Source organism: Pristis pectinata, chromosome 3, assembly GCF_009764475.1.
Source record: "Pristis pectinata isolate sPriPec2 chromosome 3, sPriPec2.1.pri, whole genome shotgun sequence".
Taxonomy (NCBI): Eukaryota; Metazoa; Chordata; class Chondrichthyes; order Rhinopristiformes; family Pristidae; genus Pristis; species Pristis pectinata.
In genome coordinates this window covers 46,234,328-46,246,792 of record NC_067407.1, presented here as the reverse complement: position 1 = coordinate 46,246,792, position 12,465 = coordinate 46,234,328, and the positions used below count along the sequence as shown (strand labels likewise).

Genomic DNA, 12,465 nt, shown 5'->3' with positions numbered 1-12,465 from the left:
CAGTGTTTAATATTATAGGTTAGGATGCAGCAAAAATATTCCACATTGTCTGATTAGTCCTGCTTTAGTTAGTACCCAAATTGAGGGCAGTAGCATGCCTGAAGACCTGTTTATACAACACACCACACCAGGACTATTATAATATTGTCAGACTCCTATAAAGCAGCCACAGAGAGCTGTAATATTTTAAGTACTGGAGAGTATGAATGTGTGGTCATGCAATCACTGACACTAAATCTTATATGATTTGTCAATAGCAAGGTCTAATGCTGCACTTATTATGAGTAGCAAGTTGTGCGAGCTTTGGATGGATAGGGAATGATATTTACATGAAACTCTGAATTCAAAATTAGTTTTTGGTATTGGCGTAACTGTGCACTCTATTACACAGTCACAGATTAACACATGGTTAAAACCATAATTACTTTGGGCACTTAAGTAGGCGACATATAGAAGGATACAGACCTAATGAAGCAAATAGGATTCAGGTAGATGGGTAAAAAAAGTCAGCACAGACATGGTGGGCCCAATGGCCTGTTTCTGCGCTGTACAATTCTGTGGCTCTCTGACTCTATCAATTCCATACCATAAACAGGGTACTAGAAATCACTGTATGGCAATACAAGTGTTGATAGCATGTATAAAGCAGAAAATTCCAGCAATTGTTCCGTGTACTGTATATGACATGGAAGCAGCCACCCTGTTAATCTCTCATAAGATAGCCCATTACTTGAAGGCTTACAAATAGAATATATTGTGCCAATAATTTTTATCATTACATAACATGATTATCAAAGATTTTACTTATTAAATGTTTCAAGTTCCTTTGAATTTACATAACAGCTGTCTCTTCAATAATCTGTTTCATTTGACTTAACTCTTTCTATATATTTTTTCCATACTATTGTTGACTCACTTGGATGTGGGAATTTCCTTCTTTTGTTAAGGCAGTTCACCTGTGACTGCTTAGCCAGTTGAAGCTCACATAAAGATACAGGCAATGAATAATTAATTGAAGCAAACACTGGTCTTTTCCCTTGTTCTTCAAAGATTAATTTGTAAATTTAAGTCAAAATAGGATATAATGCCTGGTATAATCTGGAAAGCATTATGAGTCTAGAAAAGATTTCAAATCAAAAGAAGTTGGACTTTTGGCATTTTAGACATCTCACATGAGAATAAAGTTGCTTTACTTCTGTTTCTGGTGATTCAATGGATGATTTTCTACAGTGATAGGATGCTCATGATATTGATTCATAGTTAATTCCTTTACTTCTGCTTCACGTCAATGACCATCTACATCTGAGAATTCTTGTCATCTTCTTTAACTCATCCTGATTCAGAGTCTTTTGCTCTTCCTCTTTTTCAGAAGCAGCATGTAGTACTTCAGTGTCTACCGTGTGTATAGAACCAATTCTTGAGCTTCCTCCTTGATCAATGTTGGGCCACTCCCAGAAACTGCATCAGACTCAATGTTATCATTAGAAGGTTCATTTTCCAAACAATCATTCATTTTTGTGACATATCTTCTTTTTCAGGTTCTGCAGCCAATTCATCCTGACCTTGTGGTGGTTCATTAGTTGTTTTTGATAAGTCTTCACTGGACTCTTTACCTTCCTTGTCCTGACCTTCTACAAGATCATCAACTGTTGATGGTAAGTTCTTGCATTCATTATCCTCCTTAACTTGATTTTCCACGAGTTGATCAAATGTTGATGATAAGCCCTTGCCTAAATTATCTTCATCATCCTGAACTTTCACAAGTTCATCAATTGCTGGTAAGCCATCATTGTCATTATTTTCCTTACCCTGAACTTCCACAACTTCATCAACTGCTGACGGTAAGTTTTCATCCTCATTATCTCCCTTATCCTGATCTTCCTTGTTCTGACCTTCCACAAGTTCATCAGTTGTTGATGGTGAGCCCTTCCATTCATTACTTTTCTTATCCTGACCTTCCACAAGTCATCAACTGTTGAAGTTAAGCTCCTGGTTCACTATCTTCCTCATTCTGTCCCTTCCACAAGATTCTTTGCCTGGAACCAGCAAGTTTTTTACTTCAGTTTCCTCAATTTTCTCTTGCCTGAACTTCCATGGATTCAACTATTGACGTCTCATCTTCACCTTTCGTTTCACTTTGGTCCTTCGAATGTTTATCCATATTTGGATTGGATTCACTGTGCACTTCAACATGGCCTGCATCACTTGCTTTGCACAGCAAAGCTTCCTGATTCTCAGAACTCTCCTCAGCTGGCACTATTGCCACGGTTAGCAAGTCATGAATTTCTTTTAAACTATCAGGAGCTGTTGAAGTTATATTTTCATTCTCTTTTTCAGTTTCTTGCCTGTTGTGACATTCATTACTTGGTACATCCTCATTATTGTTTGCATTGTTTAATTCAATTGGACTTCCAGCTTCCTGATAAGTCGCTGCGGTTGAAGTAGCTTCCTGTACTGCATTTACATCAAGTTGGGCTATCACTGTTCCATTCTGCTTGGAGTGAAGAATTTCATCCCCAGATTTCTCATGAGAGGTTGATGGTTGTTCACTTTCTGATTTCTCATTCAGTATAACATCTGATGCAGGAGTAGAAATTTGTGAAATCACTTTTTCACCCAACTTCCAGTCCCTCAGCACACGAGCCTTCAGGTAGTGTTTTGGCTGGGCTCCTGGGTGAGAACCTGGTGGTGTCTTCCCTTCGGTTTTATCAGTAAGGTTGCCATCACTGTCACTGGTATAAGGCAAATTGTCTTCAAACAGATTGTGTTTTTTCAAAATGGCAGCTTCTTGCACCACTAACAGGAGAAAAAGAATTTGCTTTACAAATGAAAATAAAACAACACAGATAACCTTCCAAAATAAAAGTATTTCTCAAAAAAAACACTTCAAAGGTACAATCAAACCAAAATAGATGCCAAGCCATCCATGGGAATGTTAGCAAGTTTAACAAAAAGCTAGTTAATGAGTTTTAAAAAACCTTAAAGCAGGAGAGGGAGATGCAAAGTAAGAGCAGTGCAAAGAGGAAATACCCAAATGGGTGCACAACAAGGTGAAACGCAGAGAGTAGACTGCACAAGAGGCCAGAATCAGAATTCTGGAGGAGATTAGAAGGAAAAGGTGAGGGTAGGTCAGGAAAGTGATAAGAGTTTCAAATTGGAGGCTTGGCAACAGGAAGCTGCAGATACTGCAGGTGGATGGTCTTTTGGCAGCAATGCTGAAGGTTTCCTTGGAGGCTTTGAAGCCATACAAGGGTCACCAGCTACTGCAGCTGCCTTCACCTCATTCGCCCAATGCCAACATGTTCTCATTCACAATTCCCACCACAACAGCAGCAGAACCCACTGGTTTTAAACTCCTAGTGCAGCCACCAGCTGGGATGAATAAAGAGGTTTAGGGGTGATGCTGAACAAGATTTGGTGCATCATAGGATAGGAACAGCAGTGTTTGAGATCAGCTGAAGTTTACAGGCGGTGGAGGCTGGAATGCCAGTCAGGCATGCATTGGAACAGTCAATTCTGAATTGACAAAGGCATAAGTTTCACCAGCAAACAAGCTGAGGTAAGCAGGGGGGCAGGTGATGTTGCAGGGATGATAGTATGTGGTCACTTTATCAGGGCTCAGAAGCTGTTCTATAGGGTGCCAAAGATGTGCGCCATCTGCTATGGTCTGAGACAGAGGCCAAGTAGAGGCAAAGGAATTGAGTGCAGGATAAGAAACAAAGAAAATGCTGATATTTAACTGGAGAAAACTGATCACAGCCAATAAACAGGATTGGTATAAGGTCAGGAGAGTTGCTGGAGAGGTGGAGCTGGTTGTCAGCACCACACACATGGAAGCTGACCCCATGGCTTCAGATGGTGTCACCAAGGTGTAACTGAGCACGGAAAGGACTAAAGGTAAGTCCTCAGAGGATTCCAAAACCACTGAGAGGGAGGTGTGTAGAAGAGTCATTGTTATAATCAGGTCAGTAAAACTGGGATCAAGGGAAAGGGCTTTCACTGTGCTGGGTAATTAGGAGACATCAGTGGTTGGGAAGGTGGGGAGGAGGGGATGGAGCTGGTGAATGGGGAAGTGGCATGGTTAAATGTACAAAAGGCTTCATAAGAAGTGATGAGGGATGAGATGGGATAATACACCGGAATCAGAGTCACAGAAGCTGTCACCTGTGACTTTAGTTATGTCTATGTCAGTGCAGGCAGAAGATAATTCTGAGTGGAGAGATTCAAATACAATGTTGCAGTAAAGGTGGGCAGGTTTGAAAGGCAACAACCTGATCAGGGATTTTGGAAACGAAAGAGAGTTTGGAAAGTTAATGAAATTTTGTGCCCTTCCCTTGTACCTTCAGCCAGGATCTTTACTTTCAATGTGCCACAAAAAAAACAACTTATGCCTTTAGTATAGGAAAGCATTCCAAGGTGTTTAATAAAAGCATCATTGATCAAAATTTGACACTGAGCCTCAATAGGACCCATCGGGTCAGATGACCAAAAGCTTGATCAAAAAGACAGATTATATCTGAAAGAGAGAGGAGAAATAGAGAGACAAAGAAGTTTAAAGAGGAAATTCAAAAGCTTAGGAGCTGAAACCACAGCCAGCATGAGTGGAGTAATTACATTCATTGATGTCAGAATTGGAGGATGCAGAGATCTCAAAGGCTTGAAGAACCAGAGGTTACAGAGACAAGGAGGGAAGAACACAAGACCATGGAAGGATTAAGATGAAAAATCTTTAACCATTGACCTGCCAGGAGGTTCCAGATAGTGGTGGAATACAACGGTTTTGTTGACAGCCCACTGTCCCTCATGGAGACCTAGTTTTGAGCTGCTAGATCTGTTCTGAAGATGGGACCATCTCTACAAGGACAGTTCAGTGGTCACTATTACTGATTGAATATTAAGGTTCCCCACCCAGTGAACATTCTATGCCCTTACTTCTATTTAAAGAGTCGTTTTCAGTGCGTTGCTGGCAAGGCCATTTTTTAAATTTCTCTTTTCTAATTACCCTTGATAGTTGGCGATGAGCAGTGCTTCTGTGAAGGCACTCCCACAGTCCTGATGGGTCATGAGTTTCAGCAACGAGGAAGAACTGGCAATTTATTTCCAAGTCAGGGTCATGTGAGGTGGTGGGATCTGATCTCATTCTTCTTCCAAGTGATGTTTGACATGGAGGAGAACTTACTCATATGCTGAGTGAGGACAGTGACTGGGAATGAGCATGATGTTTACCCCCACCCCCACCCTCCCAGGACACACTGTTCCTGCCTGGGTATCACTGTGCTGCAAGCTCCAGTGAGTGTTATCACTGCTGGTGGGACAGAACCTATCCAGGGATCATGATGGAGAAATCTGAGACCCACTGAACTCTAATGTGCGATTCTGTGTATCTGATGGTGTTGTTTGACTAAGCTTTGGGGCAGTTCTCAAAATTTTGGCACATCCCCAAATGTTAGTGGGGAATACACTGCAGGGTTGCCATTAATTTTGTCTGCATCTGCTGCCTAGGTCTATGTTACCAGTTAGACCATTCAGTTTTATTCTTAAATACTTCCCTAAGCACTTTCAGAGGTTAATTACAGGTCACCCACATTGGTGTGGGTCTCTTGTCTCACGGGCCAGGCTGAGTGAGGACAGGAGATTCTGTTCACTCAAAGCCATTAATGAAACAGATGAGTACCAACAGTTTCATGATTACCATCAGTGATATATCCTTTCAGTCAAGATTTACCTATTTGACTGAATTTATATTCCTTAGTTGATACGGTGGGATTTGAACTCCTACCTCTGGTTCATTAGTCCAAGCTCCAAATTTGCTTGTCCTATAACAGAACCACCATGCTACCCGTGACAATTGAAGGTTAGGCCAGTGGTTCACCACTGAGTTGATGTCTAAATTCCTTGGATCTAATGGAGAAGAGATGAAGGCTATACCAGGGCAAGGGACTAAAGTGAGACCAAGTAATGGTTTCAATGGAATCAAGGGCAAAGAACTGGAAAAATGGGTATGTTTGTTGAACCAGTGTCACATTGGATGGAGCACCAAAGGCTACAAGAATTTGAAAGTGCATTAGCAGTAGGTGTCTTCAGAGAAAGGTTTTCCAAGTCGAGGCACAGAAGGAAGTGGAGTTGGCTGAGGGAAAGAATATGGCATTATTTGTGATAATCAAAATGTGAGTTGTGAGGCCATGTGCAATGGTGAGGTGAAGGGGTGGCTGAGAGTACAGCTAGAGAAGTTTCATGAAGAAAGAGATTGAGCTGAGGAAAGAAATGCATCAAACTCAAAGAAGACAGAGCAGGTAGAATTGAGATAGACAATGGAAATTATTCTGGAGGTGTCATTCAATGCAAAGGCTGAGGAAGGAGACTAGTGAGAAACCTCAGTGAGAAATTTGGCATGATGCTTGAGCTATCTTCTAGCTACCTAGCAGCCAATTCACAGCATCAAACCATCCTCTACCTACCTACCTTAACCTGTTTTCAACAGGTGTGAAGGACACTTGCCACAATGTTTTTTCTCTCTTTAATGAAAGTGAAAAAATGTTGAGTATATCTACAGGTTAAATTACAAAAGGGCAGGGGTTTTATAGTAATTTTTTTCAAGACAGATTTTAGCTGTTAACTGTTTAGATTTTATCAGCTAATCTGAAGATTGGGCTGATTTTCTAGATAAACACATGTGCAAACACTCTTTACCTTTGATCACCTCCCTGATAATGGTGTGAAGTAAAATTTCTTCATAGATATTCTCCACTTGAACGAGTTTTGTGTAATCTGCAAAGATGTATTGCTCAAATTTCTGAAGCTCCTGTTCAAGGAGAAAAAGTTTAAAAAGTCAACTTTAATCCCTACCATCTGGACTTTCAATTTATTGCATTAGCATGACATTGACCACAGCTCAGAAAATCTCCTAGTTTCATGTATGTGATCTTTGAATGGAGGAAAGTTGAAAACATAACCTCATTACCCTTGTCTTCTTCCAATTTTCTTCATTATACTATTGCAATATTGTAAAAGAAAATGAAGCCTATCAGCACAGCCATTTCTTAACTCCTGAAAATCAAAAATATTTTTAAGTGAAATATACCGTATACTGAGATTGCTTGAACAATGGGTAGGAATCCTTAATCCCTGAACTTCAAAATTATTAACCTATTTATTTTAAATAATGGAGGGAAGTATTTCACATGTTAAATAGTGATGCTAAAGCCATAAAATGCCTAATTAATTGAGTAACTTCTTGAAGAAAGTTGACATATTTTAGTTAAGGATGATAAAATAAATTACAGAGAATTGACTTAAATTTGTTTACTGAGGTGTTTTTTAGAAGTTTCTTGAAGATGTAGCAATAAAGTCTGGCATCAGTTCAAATTTTCTTCATCCCCACAAAATATCTATTTACATATTTCAGTTGTTTTCCTTTTATCTGATGACTTAGGTCTGATTTCATTTTCCTTCCCAATGAGGTGCTAGTAATCAGGCTTCTACTTCATAGCATAAATGTGACAGTGGTAAACATGTACAAAAATGGCTATCTTCCCTCTACACTCTCAGTCTTTGCACTGGCTATCTTCCCTCTACACTCTCAGTTCTGATGCAAGGTCTCCACCCAAAATGTCGACCACTCCTCGCCTCCATGGATGCTGTTTGATCTGCAGAGCTCTTCCAGCAGTTTATTTTTTGCTCCAGATTCCAGCATCTGCAGTCTCTTATGTCTCCAAATGCTGGTGCTGAGCTCCTGCATTTCCTCATAGGGCAGCAGAGTGCAGTCAGATTTCCCAGAATTTACACTTGGAAATCTCCTTGCATAGCCTGCCCTAAGTTAGAGCTGGTGGGAAGTAGATCTATCTGTTAGCTTGATTAAGAAGAAAAAGTTGCAGAGAGATGAGCATGTAGAAAGTGATTTACATTATATATGGATTAATTCATTTAATTTAAACATATCTGCTTTTAAGTGTTTTAATTTTTAGTGTTTGAATTTTTTTTAACATTTTTGAATTTTTATATTAATTTTATTTTTGTAATTGTACCTGTGATTTTGAATATTTGTTAATATCAAATTCATTCACAGACCTTTAATCTCAGTGGCAGCTGATGAGTCTGGCGGTAAAAGCCTCACAAGCTATCAAATTAGAGCCATCCAACTACTGGTCCTGGACTCCACTGGGCATCTTTAATCAGCCTGGCCAGGGGCACACTGTGGTCCAAGTATAAGAACCAACAGCTCTGGGTAGTTTACCAATCAGAATAAGAACCAGCTTAATATGCTTGGTGGAAATTCTGCTCTCTGATTTGAATGCAGGGGTTAACTCATGAGGGAATGGCCCTGCCTCATGAATACACTAAATGTTGGTACAGTGGTATCTCAGAAGGCCCAATGTTCAAAAATTTTACAAGTAGCACTAAAATCACTTTTGGTAATCCGATTTACCCAATGCTGTTTTCATACCAATATACAAGCTTACATGATGGGATGTTTCATTCCAAGAAATTATGAGGGCTACAATGTGGATGTCTGAACCTCCATATCAAATCTGCTTGTCAAGTGAAATAATGTGGTGAGATTGGAGTGTGGGAATATCTTCATATCTTAATACTTGATTGTTGTATTTATTATCCAACAGTAATGCAACCATTTCAATCTCCTGTGTCACTTACACGCTTATAACTTGGTGCCAATGTTTTCTGCAGTGTTGGCAATGTAATCTGCACCAGAGCTTCCTGGAATAACTTCTTCCTTACTGTGCTGCTGTCATGGTCATATTGCTGGGTGAGAGAATATTTGAAATCTTTATAGAACCTCAAAATATGCCATGCGCAAAGCAGTATTAAAAACCAAATTAATAATACTAATTTAGAATATTAACATCTAAACTTTCATTCTATGTTAAAGATAACCCCATTCTATGCAAAATCAATCACAAATATCAAGATTCTTGTAAGAGGTTACAGATCTGGGTGAGGAAAGATAGATGGAAGGCACAAATGTCTTGTGTGCCATCTGGCACGTGGCATCTCTCCATGGGTATTCCCTTGGTAGATATCCCAGATATTAGGATTCCCATCGAGAAAATCATTGGCGTAATTAAAATGGTGCAGAGAACAAGAAGATTAATAATTTAGAACTGACCTCATGAATGTCTAAATGCCACCAGTTGTAAATGAAGCAAAAAATCCAAGAAATCTCAAAAATGCCTTAAAAGCCTTTAGTTTCATAAATTAACCTCTATATAACTCACTCCAACTTTGGATGCCTGACTTGCAAATTATATTTTGCACTTATGATCCTATGAATTTGCATTTCAGGAAATTTTGTGCAAGAGGTAAGGAAAGGTAGGTGACTTGAGTAAAGGAAGGAGTATGAGTGCAGTTTCCTGTACTCGGTGTCAGATGTGGGAGTTCCCGGAGTCTCCCTGCCTCCGGGAAGGCTACATCTGCACCCGGTGTGTCGAGCTGCAGCTCCTAAGGGACCGCGTTAGGGAACTGGAGATGCAGCTCGATGACCTTCCTCTGATCAGGGAGAATGAGGAGGTGATAGAAAGGAGTTATAGGCAGGTGGTCACACCAGGGCCACAGGAGTCAGGCAAGTGGGTCACAGTCAGGAGGGGGAAGGGGAAGAGTCAGGTACTAAAGAGTACCCCTGTGGCTGTATACCCTGACAATAAGTACTCCTGCTTGAGTACTGTTGGGGGAGACAGCCTACCTGGGGGAAGCAACAGTGGCAGTGTCTCTGGCACAGAGTCTGGCCCTGTGGCTCAGAAGGGTAGGGAAGGAGACAGGAGGGCAGTAGTGATAGGGGACTCTGTAGTTAGGTGGGCGGACAGGCGATTCTGTGGACACAGGAAAGAAACTCGGAAGGTAGTTTGCCTCCCAGGTGCCAGGGTCCAGGATGTTTTCGCGTCCAAGATATCCTGAAGGGGGAGGGAGAACAGCCAGAGATCGTGATACATATTGGTACCAATGACATCGGTAGGGAAAGGAATGAGGTCCTGAAAAAAGACTATAGAGAATTAGGAAGGAAGTTGAGAAGCAGGACCTCAAAGGTAATAATTTCAGGATTACTGCCTGTGCCAAGTGACAGTGGGTATAGGAACAGAATGAGGAGGAGGTTAAATGCGTGGCTGAGGGATTGGAGTAAGGAGCAGGGATTCAGATTTCTGGATCATTGGGGCCTCTTTTGGGGCAGGTATGACCTGTACAAAGAGGACGGGTTGCACTTGAATCCCAGGGGGACCAATATCCTGGCGGGGAGGTTTGCTAAGGCTACTGGGGGGAGTTTAAACTAGAATTGTTGGGGGGTGGAATCCGAACTGGAGAGACTGGGGAAGAGGTGTTTGGATCTCAAATAGAGAAAGCTAGTGGTAGGTATGAGAGGGAGGACAGGCAGGTGATAGAGAAGGGACGTGCTCAGACCGGTTTGAGATGTGTCTATTTTAACACAAGGAGTATTGTGAACAAGGCGGATGAGCTTAGAGCTTGGATAAATACTTGGAGCTACGATGTGGTGGCCATTACAGGGACTTGGATGGCTCAGGGACTGGAATGGTTGCTTCAAGTGCTGGGTTTTAGATGTTTCAGAAAAGACAGGGAGGGAGGCAAAAGAGATGGGGGAGTGGCACTGTTGATCAGAGATAGTGCCACGGCTGCAGAAAAGGTGGACATCATGGAGGGACTGTCTACGGAGTCTCTGTGGGTGGAGGTTAGGAACAGGAAAGGGTCAATAACTTTACTGGGTGTTTTTTATAGGCCGCCCAATAGTAACAGGGATATTGAGGAGCAGATAGGGAAGTAGATCCTAGAAAGGTGTGATAATAACAGAGTTGTTGTGATGGGAAATTTTAATTTCCCAAACATCGATTGGCATCTCCAGACAGTGAGGGGTTTAGATGGGGTGGAGTTTGTTAAGTGTGTTCAGGAAGGATTCTTTACACAATACGTAGATAGGCCTACAAGAGGAGAGGCTGTGCTTGATTTGGTATTGGGAAATGAACCTGGTCAGGTGTCAGATCTCTCAGTGGGTGAGCATTTTGGAGATAGTGATCATAATTCTATCTCCTTTACGATAGCACTGGAGAGAGATAGGAACAGACAGACCGGAAAGGCGTTTACTTGGAGTAAAGGGAATTATGAGGCTCTCAGGCAGGAAATTGGAAGATTAAATTGGGAACAGATGTTCTCAGGGAAAAGTACGGAAGAAATGTGGCAAATATTCAGGGGATATTTGTGTGGAGTTCTGCACAGGCATGTTCCAATGAGACAGGGGAGCGAAGAGAGAATACAGGAACCGTGGTGTACAAAGACTATAATAAATCTAGTCAAAAGGAAAAGAAAAGCTTACAAAAGGTTCAGAGAGCTAGGTAATGTTAGAGATCTGGATGAGTATAAGGCGAACAGGAAAGACCTTAAGAAGGAAATTAGGAGAGCCAGGAAGGGACATGAGAAGGCCATGGCGGGCAGGATTAAGGAAAACTCCAAGGCATTCTACAAGTACGTGAAGAGCAAGAGGATAAGATGTGAAAGAATAGGGCCTATCAAATGCGACAGTGGGAAAGTGTGTATGGATCCGGAAGAAATAGCGGAGCTACTTGATGAATACTTTACATCAGTATTCACTATGGAAAAAGATCTGGGGGATTGTAGTGAGGAATTGCAGCAGGCTGGAAAGCTTGAGCATGTAGATATTAGGAAAGAGGAGGTGCTGAAACTTTTATAAAGCATCAAGTTGGATAAGTCGCCGGGACCGGATGAGATGTACCCCAGGCTGCTGTGGGAGGCAAGGGAAGAGATTGTGGAGCCTTTGACGATGATCTTTGCATCATCGATGGAGACAGGAGAGGTTCCAGAAGATTGGACGGTTGCGGATGTTGTTCCCTTATTCAAGAAAGGGAGTAGAGATAGCCCAGGAAATTATAGACCAGTGAGTCTTACCTCAGTGGTTGGTAAGCTGGTGGAGAAGATTCTGAGAGGTAGGATTTATGAACATTTGGAGAGGTATAATATGATTAGGAATAGTCAGCATGGCTTTATCAAGGGCAGGTCCTGCCTTACGAGCCTGATTGAATTTTTTGAGGATGTGATTAAACACATCGATGAAGGGAGGTAATGTATATGGAGTTCAGCAAGGCATTTGATAAGGTACCCCATGCAAGGCTTATTGAGAAAGTAAGGAGGCATGGGATCCAAGGGGACATTGTAATGTGGATCCAGAACTGGCTGGCCCACAGAAGGCAAAGAGTGGTTGTTGAAGGGTCGTATTCTGCATGGAGGTTGGTGACCAGTGGTGTACCTCAGGGATCTGTTCTGGGTCCCTTACTCTTTGTGATTTTTATAAACGACCTGGATGAGGAAGTGGAGGGATGGGTTAGTAAGTTTGCGGATGACACAAAGGTTGGAGGTGTTGTGGATAGTATAGAGGGCTGTCAGAGGTTACAGTGGGACATAGATAGGATGCAAAGTTGGGCTGAGAAGTGG

The 12,465-nt window shown here is 41.6% G+C and overlaps 1 protein-coding gene across 1 annotated transcript in view; it reads right to left on the bottom strand.

Moving 5' to 3' along the window:
- Positions 1-206: 206 nt before the first annotated feature.
- The window catches only part of niban1a (niban apoptosis regulator 1a), a 97,318-nt gene continuing 85,059 nt past the window's right edge, over positions 207-12,465 (bottom strand). Inside the window, 3 exon segments of the mRNA XM_052012465.1 lie at positions 207-2,796; positions 6,691-6,802; positions 8,653-8,760. Coding sequence (XP_051868425.1) covers positions 2,069-2,796; positions 6,691-6,802; positions 8,653-8,760 — 948 coding nt within the window. The 3' untranslated portion in view covers positions 207-2,068.